The 20509-nt window shown below is 35.7% G+C and overlaps 1 protein-coding gene across 2 annotated transcripts in view; it reads left to right on the forward strand.

The window, feature by feature from the left end:
• The window catches only part of CAAP1 (caspase activity and apoptosis inhibitor 1), a 55944-nt gene extending 39431 nt beyond the window's left edge, over positions 1 to 16513 (forward strand). For both annotated transcript variants that reach the window (XM_019934911.3, XM_019934912.3), the window contains exon 6: positions 11532 to 16513. In XM_019934911.3, coding sequence (XP_019790470.1) covers positions 11532 to 11878 — 347 coding nt within the window. In that variant the 3' untranslated portion in view covers positions 11879 to 16513. The remainder of the gene's footprint in view (positions 1 to 11531) is intronic.
• The last annotated feature ends 3996 nt before the right edge of the window (positions 16514 to 20509 follow it).

The following is a 20509-nucleotide window of genomic DNA, read 5'->3' on the forward strand; positions in this document are numbered from 1 at the left end:
GTAAAAATTACATTTTATATGGAAATTAGCCCATACTGTTCCTGTTCCTTTAACACATACTGTTCCTTTTGAAGGCCCCTCTGTTGCATTTGAATGTGAGACTTTTCTGGATTTAAAAAAAAAAAGTAAACTGATAAGGTTTTTGGATGCATAATGCTCTGTGTGTTTTTTATCAAGAATGAAATTATGAATTTGGTTCAGTATTGAGAGAAATGTTTATTTCCATGTTTCTTTAAATTGTACTCATTTTAAACATTCTATCTTGTGATGCATTTCATAGGATCCTAGACACACTCTTAGGGGAGCTACTTTGGAGGTTGCATACTCCAACCCTTCCTCAGATGTTTGGATCCTCTGCGTTTTTCAGCCACTATGTTCTCATCCAGTTCATTGGGAAAAGTACCTCCTTATATAGAAGTGCTGCTACCAAAAGAAAGATAGTAAATACTAGGCTTGAAATCAATTTTGTTAACAGTTCCTGAACTTTTTATACACCTCACACCTAGCCTATGATTTAATCAGCCGTTTTGGTTGCCACATCATCTAGTTGATACATATTGAGCTTGTAGTTAACAAGCTTTATTTTTATTTTTAAAAACTAATACTTAAAATTTTTTTGAACAGCTTTAAATTAGGTTTACAAAAAATTGAGTGGAAAGTACAGAGCTCCTGTATACCCACTTACCACCGCTTCTCCCAGTTTCCCATATTATCATCGTGCATTAGTGTGGTAAATTTGTTAAAATTGATGAGGCACTATTAATACATTATTACTAACTAAAGTCCATAGTTGCCTGTTTATTTACTCCTGTTATAACACTGCCCAATAATTAATAATTGTTTTCAATTCAATAAGCATTTGTGAGTACCTAAATTTAGGTACTTAAGGTAAAGGATTGTGTCTTAGGATTCTTTAAGTCTTCACTGCTTGTCTATAGTGGGTACTCATATTCTTTTGAATGAGTAAGTGGATGGATAGATGACTAAAAGTATTCCTTCTTTCTCTTCTGTCCTGTCCAGTATGGTCAAGGTTCTTAAAAAGAAGATAGAAATGAAATAGAATATTAGTTATATTTACCTATTAATATTCTACCACCTACCCCAAAGAGTGAGTTGCTTATAAGCTTGTTTTTCTTTCTCGTCTTAACAAAACTGAGCCATGTTTTGGTTTGTTTCCCTTAGCCTTTAGCTTTGTTTATATTGCTTGTATAGATTAATACCAGTCTTTTATATTAAGCATTGATCATGTGCCCTTTATAAAATATGTGGTCATCATAGAGATTCTTCTGTAGCTTATATTTCTTTGGATATTTCCTCATTTGGATAATTAATGTTTGGTTAGAGTTTTATTTTTTTATTTTTTGCGGTACGCGGGCCTCTAACTGTTGTGGCCTCTCCCGTTGTGGAGCACAAGCTCCGAACGCACGAGCTCGGCGGCCATGGCTCACGGGCCCAGCCACTCCGCGGCATGTGGGATCTTCCCGGACCGGGGCACGAACCCGTGTCCCCTGCATCGGCAGGCAGACTCTCAACCACTGCGCCACCAGGGAAGCCCGAGTTTTATTTTTGAGCATCTTTCTACACTCTTGAACTGTCCTTCCTCATGAGATTATCTTTTTTCCAACCATTCTGAAAACATACAGGACACTTTATACTGCATTTTCCACCTTCATACCATATACTCTAAGGCGACATAGTTATTTTTTCCAAAGACTCTCACTACTTCCACGTATTTTCTTTTATGGAAAGAATGAGGGTGAAACTGACAGTTTTCATTATTTTTCCTACTTCTTTAATGAAAGTGTTTTTAGTTTTAGGGTAGGATTTCTATGTTTTATGAAATGCACTACCACTTTTCTGGCATACTGATAATGACTGGCTGCTTTCTGCATGAGTATATAAAAGATACTTTTACATTATCTAAAATTAGAATACAGTCTTTAGTATCTCTTTGTAAGCTTATATTTAAACAAACTAAAGCAGTGTCGCAGGAAACGTGGCCTATTGTAAGGTAGATGATGAGTTTAAGAACGCCTTCCTTGGATGGGCAGATTGTGGAGCACTGAGATGTTACTAGCAGAGAATATTTGAGTGTGATGCCCTTTTAAATTCATAAGTTCCAACAAATCTTTGGGGAGAACAGTTGCCTGATTTTAAACAGCAGTGCTTGTAAATACGCTACTCTGTCTTCATTTTTAACCCCATGTTTTATGTTTTGTATGTTTTCATATTAGAAGCCTGTTTAATCAAATGATAGGAGAAATGATGAATGACATTTAAAAATATGTTCCTCCTGTTTACTTCCAGATTACTAGAGGAAGGGTAGTCAGAAATCTCTCATGTGTTAGCCTGTTATTGTACCCCAGTGTGACCCCAAAATATTTACTTACCTGATCCATTGTAAAAGCCTGTTGTGTTTTTTATCCTGGAATGGTGATGTCTTCAGAGGCAGTAATTTTGGGTACTACCCTCTTCTGTATTCTCACGTCTGCGTTTTATTCTGTTAGGCTCACATATTGTACTGAGTTTAGATCTAATACTTTGCCTTTGTCCATTCTGTCCCTCACACTTGGAGTTTCCTCCCCTGTCAATATCACCTGTTAGATTCTAAAACCTACTTAATAATACATGTCTGTAAAGATCTCCTTGACTTTTCACTATTGCTTTATATACTGTGATATTCTATTATACTTTATATTGTACAATTTAGCATTTTAAAGTGTGATGTTCATATTTTAAGCATCCTCAAGCACCATGAAGGCAAAACCTGTGTCTTAAATCCTGCCACACATATTTAGTCTACACTACCTGTGGCATTTTGTAAGGCCTACTTCTGTGGCCTTTACGGCACATATGTAGATAGATACTGAGTGAATATTTATTGATTCTTGGACTAATCTCCGGATTCGTGTTTCTTAAAAGTTAGGTTTACAGGCTAGCAGACAATCACTTATCCAGAAGTTTAATGGATAGTTCAAGGGGTTTGGTAGAATACTAGACAGTTTTTCTGTATTAAATAGTTTGCATTTTCTTTTTTATGAGTAATATTTGGTTAATGTCATGATTAAGTTTTGAATATGATGGTTAACATCATGCACTTAAAGTTAAATCAATAGTTTAAAACACTGCATGAAAAAAAATAGCCAAGATCTGTTAGTTTTGCTGAGAGGAAGATTGAAGGCTTATCCAGAAAAAAATACTCTTATATATTAAAAGAACAGTTTTGTTTCTTTTTCAGAAAATAAAGTTTTGGCTTCTTGAAAAGGCTGGAACTCACTAAAAATGTTAAAAGTTATCAAGCTGACTTTCTACAGTTAGAATACATTAAAAATGTGTTCTTCATAACTTAAAAAATTTTTAAACCAAAATTATCTGTAGTCTAAGAAAAGAAATCCATGGAGGCATAGCATTGCTGTCCAATATATCATACGCTTTGTTACTAATGAGATTCCAGCAGATTGATAACGCCGGAGGCCTTGGAGAGTTAAGATTCTAGAGGGAAGGATGGTGAAATGTGTTGTTCTAAATGGCATAACCACTGAACGTGAATAACTTAAAATCAGATGAGAAAAACTAATTAAAATAGAAAAAGTAAAGTAGTTTAACCCTTCTAATAACCAACTCTATGTTTGCTTGATAGGAAAATTGGATTTCAATTTTCTCATTTTCTTTTCCATTGTGTGTGTGTGTGTGTGTGTGTGTATGTGTGTGTGTGTGTGTGTATTAAAACCTGTTGTTACATGTTTCTAAATAAAAATCAACTTTATAAAACCTTTTTATTTGGGAAATTTTCAAGCAAAAATAGGAAAGAAAATAGAAATATTAATTCCCATGTACTCAGCTACATCTTCAACAATTATCCACCTATGTCTAATCTTTTTTCATGTATATTCCTACCTGCTTCCTACCCGTTATGTTATTTTAAAGCAAATCCTACATCTTTTCAGTTCATTTGTATATATTTTATTGTCAATATATCTCAAAGATAAGAGGTGGGTTTTTAAACATAATCATAATACCTTAAAAAGTAGCATTTCTTAAACCATCAGATAATATTCAGAAAGTGTTCAAATTTAAACCTAGTTGTTCATTGGTGGGTATTGTGATATTAAGATTGATCTATTGGGTCAGGTGTTGCCAGCCTAATGGTTTTAATAGCTATTTAGTATTGTCTAGTTCCATTATTTCATTAGGGGTTACAGAACAATGATAATGTAATTTTAATCCTGAGATATTCAGTGTTCAAACTTCTCTGATTGTCTTATAGTATTTTTAAAACTATATTTGTAAGGATCGGGATCCAAATAAGGTCCCTACATTGCAATTGGATGGTACTGAGTCTCTTTTTAATCTACTCCCCTTTCTCTCCCTTTCTCCCTCTCTTTGCAGTTTATTTCTTGAAGAAGCTGGGTTGTCGGAGTTTCTCAGTTTAAATTTACTGATTGCATCTCAGTGTTTTATTTAACATTATTTTTCTGTAAATTGATAATTAGATATAGAGGCTTGATCAGATTCATGTTCCATCTTTTAACAAGAATATTTAGAAGCAGCGTTGTGTCCTCGAGACACAGAGTATGTCATTACTCCTCTTTTTTGTGAGCATGTCTGTAGCCATTGGAATGTATTGTCCACAGTGGCTGATAAGAATGTTCTTGATTTCTTGAGGCTATCTTTTCTTGGACATCTGTTTTCTCCCTCCTCGAAAATTTTAAGAACTATTTTTTTTTTATCGTTGAGTTCTGATATTTCACAGGATGTGTCTTAGGTGTGATGCTCTTGGCAGACCCTTTCAGTATGAAAGCCTTCTTTGTTTCATATCAGTTTTCTTCTCTTATTTCTTTATTTGTATTTTTGGGGGGTATAGTTGCTTTACAATGTTGTGTTAGTTTCTGCTGTACAGTGAAGTGAATCAGCTATATGTATACATATATCCCCTCTTTTTTGGATTTCCTTCCCATTTAGGTCACCACAGAGCACTGAGTAGAGTTCCCAGTGCTATACAGTAGGTTTTCATTAGTTAACTATTTTATACATAGTATTTTCCCTCTTCACTCCCTCTCTTCTTGCTTTCTGACTTGTTCTGTTGCTTTAAGTCTCTGCTCAACTGTTACTGTTTCAAATCACAGTGATCACTCTGTATGAAAACATTCTGCTACTATCTTCTATCCTGATTTATTTTTTTCATAGCACCTGATGTTGATTTATTTATAGTGTCTCTCCTATGACTTAATGGTAAGGCAAGGAATTTTTAAAATTCACTGCTGTTTCCGCAGTGTTTAAAACAATGTCTTGTACATAGTAGGTGCTCAACAATATTTGTTGAATTAATTATATTAGGTTGTTGAACTTGTGAGTCATTCATCCTCATCTCTTAACTTTTATTGCATATTTTAAATATATTTTTATTTTCTACATTTTGAAAGGTTTTTTTTTTTTAAACATTGTCTTTCAACAGCCATTGAATGTTTGCTCTTGATAACTGTAATTGTAAATTATAATATTTCTTGTTCTCTGGTCCTTTTTCATTGCACCCTGTGCTTGTTTTATGGCTACATTGTCTACTTCAAACTCCATAAGGATACTAAGTAGACACCCCAACCCCTCATTCTCCTCCAGTAGAATATCTTCTGATCCCTAAATTTTCTTTATGTCCTCCTTTGTTCATCTTGGTTCTTCATTTATTGTAGTTTTTCTGGTAGCTGGTTTGGATTTCTTCAATAGATGTTTAGTTATATTTCTCTACCAGATCTCTTTAGTGTAAGTGAATGGGGTAGGCCTCTCAATAGAGTGCTTGGGCATGTGTCAGGGAAGGGGAGGGAAGGAAGGAAGGGTTCAGTTGACTCAACTATTCTGAATGAGTTTAATTATCTTGCTGTATGTTCCAAGGCCAACTCTTCCCTGCTTCCAAGACTCTAAGAAAGAATTACACTTATCTGTGGTGTCTTTGGCAGTGATTTTGCTTTTCTTTTATTTTTCTGTCAATTTTATCCTGCCTACTTACATTTTGTAAAAATCCAGCAAAATTTCTTTTTAGATGATACCCTTTCTTATCTAATATTATAATTTCTTTTTTAAACTTTCTACAAGGTTATATTCTTAGAAATGGTTGAAGAAATACATATGTTCATAGAGCAAAATTGGAAAACTCAATTTCTTCTCTTCCCCTTCTACTTTTACTCCCCTCCCCAGAAGTAAACCACTATTAATAACTTACTTATGTTATTTTTAACATAGTATGAGTATTACTCTTTAGCTTACTTTTTTGACTTAACAATGTGTCTTGATCATTTTTGCATCCTGCCAATTTATTATTTTTTTCTCCAGATGGCTGAAATTCTTATTTTTTACTAATGAGTAAAAAGTAATATCTTAATGTTTTAATTTGTATTTCCCTGATGAAAAATTATGTTGATCATTTTTTATATGTTTATTGATCCTTTGTATTTCATATTTTGTGAAATGCTTAACCCGTTTCTATCCTTTGCCCATGTTTTTAGTTATTTCTAACAATACCCAGACGTTGTATATATCCTTACATTTGTCCTGTTAAAAAATGTATTTTGCTAATATTTTCTTATAGGTTTGCCCCGTCTTATAATTTTATTTGTAGTCTATTTTCTTTCTCAGAAGTCTTACGTTTTTTCAGCTTTGTTTGTTGATATTTTTCCTTTGTGGTTCTCCGTTTTGTATTTTACTTAGGAAGGACTGATGTTTGTTATTTTCATTCTCAGTTAATTTACAGTTTTTTTTTCTTTTTTATAAATTTATTTATATATTTGTTTGTTTGTTTATGGCTGCGTTTGGTCTTCGTTGCTGTGTGCAGGCTTTCTCTAGTTTGCGGCAAGCATGGGCTACTCTTCGTTGCGGTGTGTGGGCTTCTCATTGGGTGGCTTCTCTTGTTGCAGAGCACGGGCTCTAAGCACATGGTCTTCAGTAGTTGTGGCACTTGGGCTCAGTAGTTGTGGCTCACAAGCTCCAGAGCTCGGGCTCAGTGATTGTGGTGCACGGGCTTAGTTGCTCCGCGGCATGTGGGATCTCACTGGACCAGGGCTCAAACCCTTGTCCCCTGCATTGACAGGTGGATTCTTTTTTTTTTTTTTTTGCGGTATGCGGGCCTCTCACTGTTGTGGCCTCTCCCATTGCGGAGCACAGGCTCTGGACGCACAGGCTTAGCAGCCGTGGCTCACGGGCCCAGCCGCTCCACGGCATGTGGGATCTTCCCGGACCAGGGCACGAACCCGTGTCCCCTGTATCAGCAGGCGGACTCTCAACCACTGCGCCACCAGGGAAGCCCGACAGGTGGATTCTTAACCACTGTGGCACAAGGGAAGTCCTAATTTACAGTTCTTATGCTATTATTTTTAAGTATCTCTCCTGTCACTTCAGTGGATTCTTGATAGGGAAAGGAATTAGATATGTGTGCTCAATTTGCCATCTTTATCAGGAATTCAGACAGGTACTTAATTATTCCATGTACTAGGGTTTGTCTCTTGGCTTAATTTAATAACTCACTATCAAGAAGTTTCACAAGCATGTAGTCACTCATAACATTAGATATGCTTTCATTTTATGCCTTAAAAGTATTCTGATATGTTGAATTATTTGCAAGTGGAATATTATAGGCCCTATCAAGGTTTAAATGTAATATAACGTAAAAGTCCTTTTTAATTTTTATTACTCAAAATATTTAATAATTCTTCTATGTTTGTTTACTTTGGATAATTAAAACTTTTATTTTAACAAAAAGCAAACATAAAACATAAAATGTTTTCCTTTATCTAGCTTAGGGGAATCTCTGTAGCTTTCAAGCATTGAGGTTTGTTATAGATGATAATAAAAATACAGGTATTGCATTTTAGCTTTTCTATTATGTAGTACACTCCCATTTTTAAATACCGAAACTATATTAATTTTAAAGTGATTGAGTCTTTTGTAGTTGTAAATTTTCTCCTTGTCAGTAAAATATTTAAAGAGTGTTGGGTGTTCTGTTTAGTTGTGAGATATTTTCCCTTTATGGTTTTATCCCATGTTTATAACTATGCCTCATTAAATAGTATAAACAAATATTTTCTCTGATAAGTTGTTCCATTTATTCATCTGTGTTAGTGATGAATTTAGATAGTGATTGATTCATTTTGCTGTCTAGATACTGAATCTAGATGGATTGATTTGTTATTTTAAAAGCTTTGGTACTTGGGTAGAGTTTGATGGGTATGAATCAAGTTGGTAGCACAGAAGATAGCAGGAAAACAAAAGAAAAGAGAAATGATGAATGTATCCAGATCAGAGGAAAATGGAATAGAACGTATATTTGTGAGTAGTTGGCTAGGGGATCAACCATAAGAGATGAATGCTCAATAAATCCTTGTATTGCTTTTTCCCTGAAAAATATTTTAACTCTACTCTGTGTTCCTTAGCCAAATTCTTCAACTCCTTTAGTCCTTTCCCTTAAGTTATTTGATTCATTTCTTTAGTTATGCTGCTTTTTCTCTGAAGTTCTCTAAATGGTATGTAGTATTTTAAGGGCCACCCATGTTACATTAATTCTGCTCTTTTATATAAGCTAGTAAGGAATATATCATACCCTCTTGTTTCTTTGTGTATATTTTAAAGTTACTTTATTTTTAAATTTAATTTGTTTATTTTAATTTTATTGGAGTATAGTTGATTTACAATGTTGTGTTAGTTTCAGGTGTACAGCAGAGTGATTCAGTTATACATAAACATATACATATATTCATTCTTTTATAGATTCTTTTCTCATATAGGTTATCACCTATATTCATACTCAATATGAATATTGAGTAGTTTCCTGTGCTATACAGTAGGTCCTTGTTGGTTATTTATCTTATATATAGTAGTATGTATATGTTCATCCCAAGCTCCTGATTTATTCCTCCCCCCACCTTTTTCCTTTGGTAACCATAAGTTTGTTATTTACAACTTTGAGCACTCAAAGTTGTAAATAAGCATAAATTTGTTTTCGATATCTGTAAGTCTATTTCTGTCTTGTAAATCGGTTCATTTGTATCTTTTTTTAAAAATTAGATTCCACATATGAGTGGTATTATATGATATTTGTCTTTCTCTCTCTGACTTACTTCACTTAGTATGATAATCTCTAGGTTCATCCATGTTGGTGCAAATGACATTACTTCATTCTTTTTTATGGCTGAGCAATATTCCATTGTATATATACCACATCTAAGTTACTTTAGTTATCTTGCTGCTTTATGACATCAGTAATTTGGGTCTAATTTTATGCTTGCTCTCTTCCCTGAGCCATTTTTTATTGTAATGTCTTTAACAGTCAACAGTCTGAATTCTTATTCTTAATATTTTCAATTACATTTGTATTATTTTACCTCAGACCCGTCTTTTTATTTTTCTTGGTGGATTTCAATAGCCTTACTTTAACATCATGCATACAGTAAAACTGTTTTTATTTATTTTAGAGGAGTACACACAATTTCCCTGAGATTGATTTGTTACTCTCAGACTCCTAAGCCCATGTAAAAACTTGAAGATGCTCTTTTGTAGAATTCTCTTATAATTTAAATGTGTACTCACTTCCCTGTGAGCACACATGCGCACACACACACATTTTCACATATGTAGAATGGGGGTGTGGAAGGACAGAACTTTACCACACTGACATTTTGAGGGCTTAGAATGAGGCATTTTAGGTTAAAGTTACTTTTTTAGAAAGAGTGTACAAGTTATACCCCTTCTGATTTGAGGATCATAATTGACAACAAAAAAACCTGCTATTTCTAATACTTAGGATGAGAGTAAATTATCTTTGAAAATGTATTCATGTATTTGCAAGCTATACTTTAAAAGTGAGTCAGTAGAATGAAGAAAATTAAGAAATAGTGAAAAGACTTGAAGTATGATCCTAGATCTTTACATAGTTTGTCAGATTACATTGTACAAATCACTTACCTTATTTTCACATTTGTGAAGTGAAGTGCTTATGCTAAATCATTTCAGGTACAGATTCTACAAAGCTTTGGCATCCATGGTGCAGGTATAATGGGCAGATGGAACTTGTGAATGCTTTTACCAATACTGTGCTACAGAGAACTCAGTCACTTGGATTTGGATAATTTTTAATGTAAACTGAGAACACCAAATTTATAGAGCCCCATTTCTTCAGTGAATAACATGTATAGCTGTTTCTGATTAAAAAAATAAAGCAAACCCCACCTCTGCCCTCTAAAAATGTTTGAAACAAACCCATAGAAAATATAATCAAAAAAAGTTTTTTCATAAAGAATTTTCTCCTTTGAAACATTGAGAGGGTGTGTAGCAGAATCAAGGTCACTAAATCATTTATTTTAAAATCCATGGAGTAGAATTGTTTGTACATTCTATTATCAGAATTTTCCATCTGTCAATCTATATTTTGTCAATAAGTTCTTCCTACTACAAGAAAACTAACAAAGCTAACAATTGGGGGATCATTACTTTCTTTTTAAAAAACATATTAGGAATTTAAAAGATAAATAAATTGGAGGTATAAGGGAGCACTCAAAGTTGTAAATAACTCATGGACTTCAGTAATGGTCCAGGCCAAGGTGGTTGAGGGCTACAATCTGTGTTTATATGCAAGTTCTTAGCATCAGTTATAGAAGTTTTATAACAAACGTACTGTAAAAATTTATGGCATGCTAACTTTATTAATTAAAATCCTCTTGGTGAAAAGTTATTTTACCTTAGAAAGTGGCCTTAGGCATTCTCCTTTAATTTATTGATTTAGAACAAAGTGTTTGAAAAAGTATATGAAAAGCTTTGAAATAATTGCAATGCGCATGGTGTCCAGCTTGCCAGTGATATTTTTCCTTTTTTGTAGTTTATAAGGCAAAGTATTTTAAACTCCTTCTCAAATAGAATTTTGCTTCTTCAGTAATAAGCTATACTCTATCCAAAGGGTGTCAGCATTTTGTAATGTAGAGGCTTCACTGTGGTCTAAAGAGTTAACGATATTTTAATTAGGAAAATTGATCAGGGACATCCATATGATGGTATACATTTCCCAGTGCTTCCATATTCTTCTAAAGTGGAATGAAAAATACATTAAAATTTACATTAAATTAGATCTGTTTTCAAAGTTGAAGGGGGGAACCCTGGCGGTCCAGTGGTTAGGACTCGGCGCCTTCACTGCTGGGGCCTGTGTTCAATCCCCGGTCAGGGAACTAAGGTCCCACAATCTATGTGGGGGTGGAAAAAAAAGGAAGGGAGGGAGGGAGGGAGGGAGGAAGGAAGGAAGGAAGGAAGGAAGGGAGGGAGGAAGGAAGGAAGGAAGGGAGGAAAGAAAGGGCGGGAGGGAGGGAGAGAGGGAGGAAGGGAAGAGGGGAGGAAGGAAGTTGAGTCAGGGGAACAGGGGTTGGGATGGGGTTTATGGAATGTATTTGGGACTCCATGGTGGGAGGTGTGGGTCACAGCAGCCCTTTCATCATAAACAGAAAGGAAATTTTGATCAGGGCATTTAGGTTACATGGTTCTTTGCCTTTTTTTGTTTGTTACAGGCAAAGGGGAAGATAGTGATGTACTCAGTATAAATGCAGATGCTTATGACAGCGACATAGAAGGCCCATGCAATGAAGAAGCAGCTGCTCCTGAGGTCTCAGAAAATACAGTCCAAAGTGAAGCTGGTCAGATAGATGACCTGGAGAAAGACATTGAGAAAAGTGTGAATGAGATTCTGGGACTGGCAGAGTCTAGCCCAAAGGAACCGAAAGCCGCCACCCTGACTGTTCCTCCACCAGAAGATGTTCAGCCTTCTGCACAGCAGCTGGAGCTGCTAGAACTTGAGATGAGGGCAAGAGCTATTAAAGCCCTAATGAAAGCTGGTGATATAAAAAAGCCAGCCTAGTTTATTTAAATTGTATCTGAATATTAGATGTGTTTGAACAAAGCCACATCATATAATTTTGTATCTAAAGTTTATTTGGGGTCTTACATGATATTTCTCATGTAACTCTTATTAGATAAACTCATTTTAGGCCTAAAATACATGTTTTTGTTGTTGTTGTTACTTTTGTATTATATATGTTATTGTTTTCTGAATTCATGGCAAATATCATTGGGTAACCGGGATACTTTGTTAGATGAGTATTTAGCTATATCTGCAAATTAATACCAGAAAAGCCATTAGCAAAGAGTCATGGTATTTTTTTCTTTATTTTGAAATGTTTTGACATCAAACCAAAAAGTTTATGAAAGATTGACCAAGCATGTTGCCTTTAGGCTACCTGTATTTTGCGATAGAATATTAAATTATTGCTCCTAGATTTGTTAACAATTTAAGAAATTTAGTTATGCTTATATGCACTTTTAAAATATGTACTGCATTGAAGATGCCTTCTATGGGTGTGGACTTGCTAGTAAAAACTGAGTGACATTTTTGTTACAAGACTTAGAGATCCAAAATGGCTGAGAAAAGCTTTCTTTATAAAAGAGAAAAAGGACTTAATTTAAAGCATTTTTAAACAATGTAGAAGTAATTGCCCAACTTTAATTCCAGCAGACAAGTTATTCTAACAGGTATTTGATATTACTGGACGCTTAGTTCATTTTTTTTCCTTCAATAAAAAGGGAAGGGCTTCCCCGGTGGCGCAGTGGTTGAGAGTCCGCCTGCCGATGCGAGGGACACGGGTTCGTGCCCCGGTCCGGGAAGATCCCACATGCCGCGGAGCGGCTGGGCCCGTGAGCCATGGCCGCTGAGCCTGCGTGTCCGGGGCCTGTGCTCCGCAACGGGAGAGGCCACAACAGTGAGAGGCCCGCGTACCGCAAAAAAAAAAAAAAAAAAAAAGAAGGGAACACATTTTACATTCCAAGCTATTAGGAAAAGGAGACTATTTTATCGTACAGCCTTTCATCCGATGTTTTTGCTTGAAGATCTGATGTGCTATAATTAAAATAATTTTAAATTAATGAATTAAAAATAATAAAGACTATCATTCTGGATCTGAGGACTTTTGATACATTTCCAAAAATGAAACTAATTTCAGGAAGCTTTGATAAGTTGATGTAATAATTAATCTAATTTTGTATAGGTTTTGTAAATAACATCCTGCCACAATTATGGATGCTTGCCCCATCACTAATTGTAGTTGTTTGATACCAAAATGAATTTAGGCGGAGACTCTTAAAATAAATTAATTTTTTTTCTAAAAGATAAATCTGGAACTGTTGTTTTTATATTTGCTAACAAAAACAGTATATTTTATTTGTAAGCCATGTTCTGTTAATGTTGTATGAGGATTTTCCTTATACACAAAACTTACAGGGATTGTGTCTTACTAGCTGGCTTAATTAGATGTAAATTTTAGAGGGTTTCTTATGAAAATAGTATTTATGAAACACTGGAGTTGCAGTTAATAAATTCATTTTTGTTGTTCCTGAACATGCCTTTAAATAATCCTGTCATTTTTTTTCTTGTGGAATCTTTCTAATGAAGGACAGAGGCCTATATCATTTGAAATGCTTCTCTTAGGCTGATAAACATGGATATGATTTAAATAGTTCTCATAGTTACTGCTTCGAAATGAAAAAATCAGTTTCTATTTCCACTTAAAAGTTAAAATAATAACAAAGTAGTGCAGAATAAACTTTATTGCTGCTTATTAATTATAAGATGCAGTAGATGACTTTTGTGTGATCAAACATAGGAGTAGAAAAAGGTCTGAGTGCTTTGTAGCTGATTAAAGTCACCACCTTCATGAAGCATTGTGTGTCTGCTGTATTCACTGTGCAGAATTGTTTAGAGGACATTTGACTAGAGTGGGAGCGTTTGAGGTAGAATGAACTGAACAAATCAGAGGCTGCTTGGATTCTTACCTTGGAAAATCAACTTTCTCACTTTTTTTTTTTGTAATGTTGAAAGATGAGGTTTTTGCAAATGAATGGCTTTAGAGAACAGGAATAAGGTTATTTTAGAAATGGGAAAGGTTATTTTAGATATGGGAAAGGTTATTTTAGATATGGGAAAATATCATATATTGATCTGATGCTGTCATTTAAATCATCAGCTCACAGGTATTTATTGACTACCTCACAGGTGTTTAGTCTTGTTCAGAATCTTAAACTGTTATGGTGTAGGAATGTTGTGGTATAGATTTTAGCATGGAATAGACTGATGAATAAACAGATGAGCCCTGCTTCGTTTTATGCCTAATTCTTCCCTTTTGCCAAGGTAAAGAAAAATTTTAGGCCATGTTTAATTAGTGATTAAGAGGAAAAAAAATGGGCAGCCTAACTTTCCATCCAAAGTCAGGTAATTCTGATATTTGACTAGGAACTTGACCCAAGACTTGAATGATAGGTGGCAACTGGTAATAATGGGTCCTCTGCAATAGGCCTTGGCCCGCTTTTTGATCTTCCTATTAATTCAGAGACTCAAGGTATATCCTAAAAACCTATCACTAGGTTACCAGTATGTAGCATAATAATTATGAAAATCACCTAACACTCTCAAGTCCTTTGGTTGAACACCATCAGTTCCTTAAAACTATAGGGCAGTATATCTTTTCCTAGTAAATCTTGTTGTCAAAACCTACTTTCAGCAAATCGTTAGATCCTAGGGCATGATTAGCTATCTGAATAAAGGTGTTCTGAGTCATTTGAATAGTAATACAAATTGCAATAAAATATGTGTTTTCAATGCCATTTTCCAGGTAGATAAAGCAGGAGTGAACCCACAATTTAAGCAAAATATAGATGGCAGCCTGAAAGTTTTAAAAATTCTCGGTTCCATTTCATCATAAAAAGTAGGAAAAGAGAGTTTGGTTATAGATACTTTTCCTTTATTGTATAATGTCTAATTATTTAAAAGTAAAAGACCAATATGCTTTAACTTAAAACTAATAGATATTTTTACACTTTTTATTTTCAAGTAGTCTCCCTTTTTAAATAAAAAGAAAAGTGCTAATGAATATATCAGTAGGAACTCAATTTCCTTGATACTTAATTATTATTTTAAAATGCATTGTGATAAAATGACAAGAGTGTGAGAGTTAACAGAGGGTTCTGATTCTGCCCAAACCAGCTGTGTAACTTTGGACAAGTAACTATAAAATAGGAGAGATGAATCATTAGCAAATATATAAGGTTTCTTTCTGCTGTAACATCCTGTGATTCCAGTAGAAAATACCATAAAATTTGTAAAACTTAGGGAACTCTTTTGAGTTCAAGTATTTTTTAGGGCTTCCCCTCCTCTTCCCCCTATTCAAAATGAAACAGTCTAATCTTTCTTTGTCCCATAGGGTTGCTAGATATGAACAATAATCCAGTTTTTTTTCTTTTACCTATTTTTTTCACTATTTATTTATTTATTTACTTATTTATCGTTGCTGCCCGCGGGCTTTCTCTAGTTGTGGCAAGCGGGGGCTACTCTTCATTGTGGTGCGTGGGCTTCTCATTGCGGTGGCTTCTCTTGTTGTGGAGCATGGGCTCTAGGTGTGCAGGCTTCAGTAGTTGTGGTGCATGGGCTCAATAGTTGTGGCACACGGGCTTCGTTGCTCCGTGGCATGTGGGATCTTCCTGGACCAGGGATTGAACCCATGTCCCCTGCATTGGCAGGCAGGTTCTTAACCACTGTGCCACCAGGGAAGTCCTACCTATTAGTCTTTATTGTCAGGGTCACTTGGTAAGTATTGTCTAGAATTATTCACTTTGGTCTATAAACTTAGGTTACTATCTTTAACTTATTGCTTTATTTATTTATTTCAAAATATGTAGATAGTTTTAAGTCAAAAAATTTTTTTCCAAGGCTTATTATAATGAAAAACAGTACTGCCTTCCCTATTCTTTTTACACCAGCTCTTGCTACTGAGAGGTAACCACTTTCAAATCTTTTAGCCTTCTTAAAATTTTACCTTTGTATTTCTGAGTAACATGATTTTTTGCTATTCCTTGATATTTCAGTCTTAGATTTTATTTATTGATCTATTTTGGAATATGAAAATTAAGCTCTATTCCTTCTCCCTGTTCCCTAAAAATGTAGCTTCCTCTCTCATCCTCCCAATTTAGTGCAGTTACATCACAGTTTTGGTTCAATTAGCATTCAATATTTATACTCTTTTGACTGTGTAAATGTTATTCACAACTGGGTTGTGTGGTATCTGTAATTAGATTTCCTTTTTTGTTCCAATTTTTGTTTTAAGCCGTTTGGAATTAATTTATAATGACCTTATTCTTTCATTTGCTCAGTGTTCTCTGTAGTAGCAGTTAAATTGTACCCTAACTACCTTCCAGGAGTTTCAGTTTCTTAGTAGGTTCAAACACATCATGTAATCTAGCTTTGTTTTTTTCTTTCTTTAAAGACATTTCTCCTGGGGCTCTCTGTCCTATGCTAATCTGGATTGGTTGCTCTTCACCTCTTTCATGCTGGATATCCCATTTCCTGAATCCTGTCTTCCTCTTTTCGTTTATTCCCTCATTTTGGCGGTGTACCTCTTCCAGCAGCTTCCTGTGAAAAACTGCATAAAGAATAAATAGTTTTGATTCATTGGTGTTAACCAACATGGCTCAATTCTATCCATATGTTCAATTGAAACATTATGTGAGTGTTGACATTATGCTGGAAATCATTGTCCTTTTCAATTTTACAGCATTACACCAGTGCCTTTTAACTTCCACTGAAGCTATTGAGAAGTCGTTTGTCATTTTGATTCTTGATACTTATGTGTGTCCTGTTTGTTTCTCTTTGGAAGCTGTTAGTATCTTATCTTTACTCCTAATATTCTGAAATTTCTTGATGATGTGTTAAAGGATGGATCTTTTTTTTCATCCTTGAGTTCATCATTGATGGACTCTTTTAAAAGGGAAATTCACATCATTGAGTTCTGGGAAGATTTTTAATATTACTTCTTGGATAAGTTCCTTCCCTCTAATTTTTTCTAATCTCTATTTCTAGAACTCCTTTTATTAAGATGTGGATATCTAGGCCTAATTTTAAAATTTATTTCTCTTTTCCATCTTTTTCTTCTGCTTTCTTATATATTTTCTTAATATTCTCTTCCAGTTCTTCCAATGATTTTTTTCTCCTATCATATTTTTAATATCCAAAAGATTTTTTAATTCTCTGAATATTCCCTTTTAAAAGTAGCAGTATGTTGTGTCTGTAGGGCCATGGCTCCACTCCATGGTGTTCTGGTGACCTTGTACATATCCCCGTAGGCCATGCAGTCAGAGCTTGAACCTCCTGGCCTAAGTCTTGGTGCAATGCCTTGTTATCTTCCTAGGAACGTGGTCAGACAGTCAAGTCTTGTGAGGAGCCGTCACAAGAACATTTTCTCATCGGCCTTTTCTTCTTGAGGGAAGCTCCCTATTTTGCAGAAGGATGTCTTGAGGCAATTTTCCCATCTGCCTCCCTGGTTCCTTGGAGACTTGAAACTTTCTATCTTGCCCCACTTAAGGCACAGCTGTAGGCTGTAAAATTTCTTAGCTGCAGCCTGGCGTTAGCACCTCAGCAGCAGTGTCCCGTTAATCCTGTTGCATCTGGTTCCTTTTACTTTGGTGTCACCCTACCCAGAGGCCATGGGGACTTGGCACCTTTGACTACGATGTTTTCACTGTGTAAGTAATAAGCTGCCTGCATCTAAAAGGAGCTTGTTGTTTTTCGTTAATGGCTAAGTCTGTTGGGCCTTGCTTGACCCTTGCCTTGGACTTGCGCTTGATAGTTTCGTGGACGAAACATTTTTACCTGTCTGAAGATGTTAATTTTAGTGGTTGTTTTCAAGTTTTCTTCTGCTTTTTTGCCTTCTACTTCCTTCAATTTAATTTTTTTCTTATTTTCCTCTCTAAGGTTGTCTCGAATTTCCTTCAATCTGTGGTGATGTTTAGCTGCTTTCATGAGTAAGACCCTAAAAAGCTGATTGGAAGCCCTGTTTATGGATGAGGCTCGCTAATTGGTACAATTCACTTTTCTTTGGGGCTGCCTGAGGATATCCACGGTTTGCTCTGAAGGCTTTTTCCTGAATGCCCTTAGCTCTGCTTGGTATGCCTGAGTTTAGAATCTCATGCTTCAACTCTGCCAGAGTTTTCTGTGGAGTTAGTGAAAGAAGGGTTGCCTGTTTGTGAAAACAACTTTCGCGTTTTCCCCTCTGCACTGTCTTTGGAGGAACCTAGGATCTTCATTACTTGGGTTTGTGTTTAGGAGCAAGTTGCTTCTTAGTTTCCTACGGCCCTTCGGGTTGCAAATTTCTTCACCTGCTAAGTCAATTCCACTCATTTGTGCTTCAGCTTCCAAAATTTTCTTATCATTTCGGTGGACTTTCATGAGAGAGCAGTGGCAAATGTGGTTGTTTATAATACGTTTAAGCAGATGTGACTTGAATTTTTAACTTGTTTTTGCTTTGGTCAATTCTGAGTTTTTGTTTTTCTTAAATCCAAGCTCAGATTAATTGGTTTCAAGTGGAAAGGTGTGAAAGAGAGTAGACAAGGATGATGGTAGACTAGAATCTGTGATACCTGAGGCTGGCTTATGTAGGTCACCATGTGTTTTTCTTCTTTCACTCTAGTAATTTTTAAGAGAATACGTGTTGGCGTTAGTTATTGTGCTGATATTTTCAAATGTGCCGTGTGCTCTTTCATTATGTAATTTCACATTCTTTTTAATTTTACAAGTATTTACTTGCGTTCTTATCGTAGTATTTGTTCTTTTGCCCTTGCTTTGGTTTTCTTCTGGATTTCCTGTTATTTGCCATGTGTCTTTGCTTATCTTCAATACATGTCACTTTCTTGTGAACCTTCTTTATCCTCATTTTGAGTTAAATTTTTTTCCCTTTTCACCTGTTTCTCTTAAGGCACTATCTGTTATGTTTATTCACTCCTATGTTTCTTCTAGTTTTGTTTTCATTTCTGGAGTGACATTTTTCTTTCATTTCCAATTTCTCCCTAAATTCTGTCTCCTCATTTCTAATTCTGATTCATATTTCATTTTTTTATGGCTTGTATCATTTTTGTAATGACTTTAATCTCATTTTAAAATACAAGGTAATAGTTTTGATATGTTCTGTGGGTCTTTCTGGTGTACTTTTATTGTCTGGAGGGATGTTATTCTTTTCCTTATTCTCTGTTTTATTTATAACAATATAGCATAGGATTTGATCTTGATTTTTTTTTTTTTTTTTTTTGCGGTACGCGGGCCTCTCACTGCTGTGGCCTCTCCCGTTGCGGAGCACAGGCTGCGGATGCGCAGGCTCAGCGGCCGTGGCTCACAGGCCCAGCCGCTCCGCGGCATGTGGGATCTTCCCAGACTGGGGCATGAACCCGCGTCCCCTGCATCGGCAGGCGGACTGTCAACCACTGCGCCACCAGGGAAGCCCTGATCTTGATATTTTTGTTCCTCATTTTTAGTGAAGCTCATTTTTCTGAACTTTAAAAAGGAACCTGGTTCAGATTAGCTTTTCTATCTTCATACTCCTTTTGGTTTGCAGTAGTTGTGGCATGCAGTAGTTGTGGCATGTGGGCTCAGTAGTTGTGGCTTGCGGGCTCTAGAACGCAGGCTCAGTAGTTGTGGCACATGGGGCTAGTTGCTCCGCGGCATGTAGGATCTTCCTGGACCAGAGATTGAACCCGTGTCCCCTGCATTGGCAGGTGGATTCTTAACCACTGCACCACCAGGGAAGCCCCTCCTTTGTTTTTTGTTCTCTGCTGTTCAAAATTGTGCTGCCTTGCTTTCAGAGCTCTGTTCCCCTTTCCCACCTTTACTTGAACTCCTCTTTCCATCTGTTGATTTCCTCTATCCTGATCAGTTTTGATTCTACCACCAAGTGATTCTTTTTAGTGGGACTCTCTCCTAGAAGGGAGCCCTGGCTTGTCCGTTTCAGGAGTGCTTAGGGTCTAGAGTGCTCCTGCTGCTTTGAGACATTATTATCCTCACATTCACCTGCTATTATGAGAGGCAAAACCCATCCCACCTTCAGTTGCTGTCTCAAATTGCCTCACCTGATTTCTACTTATTTTGAGCATCTCCTATTATCAGATCTGTTAGATGCCCAGTTGGCTTCCCTTTGTTTTCTCCTACAGAAGTGCTGATATTATGAAGGTAATAGGACTTGTTAGTGGTTTGTTCTACCTACTTATATTCTGAGGTTGTTGCATACCTGTACTTAGTCTTGTTTTAAATGTTGTCCATGGTTTTCGGGTTTTCTTTCCATTACTCTCCCTGGGTTTATGGAGAGATTCAAAAACTCTTGCTTTTGCTACCACTATCTTCCCAGGGTACCCCTGTGTTTTCATTTTAAGACATGTAGTCAGTCTTCATTGTATACAAATAAAAATGTACTTTATATAAAGGAGAGCTGACATATATATGAGATATCTTATTGAATTATTTCAAAGAATTCTTAAAATTATTACATTAATTTTATCAGAGTTACTTTTAAATTTTAAAACCAAAGCTTGATTGTTATCTGGTAGAAGCAGTTGTTACCCTGAATGTAAAACACGTTAGTACTGCTCCTTAATAGCAAAGGGAATTAGCTTTATTAGGTATATT

The sequence above is a fragment of the Tursiops truncatus genome, chromosome 6 (assembly GCF_011762595.2).
Source record: "Tursiops truncatus isolate mTurTru1 chromosome 6, mTurTru1.mat.Y, whole genome shotgun sequence".
NCBI lineage: Eukaryota > Metazoa > Chordata > Mammalia > Artiodactyla > Delphinidae > Tursiops > Tursiops truncatus.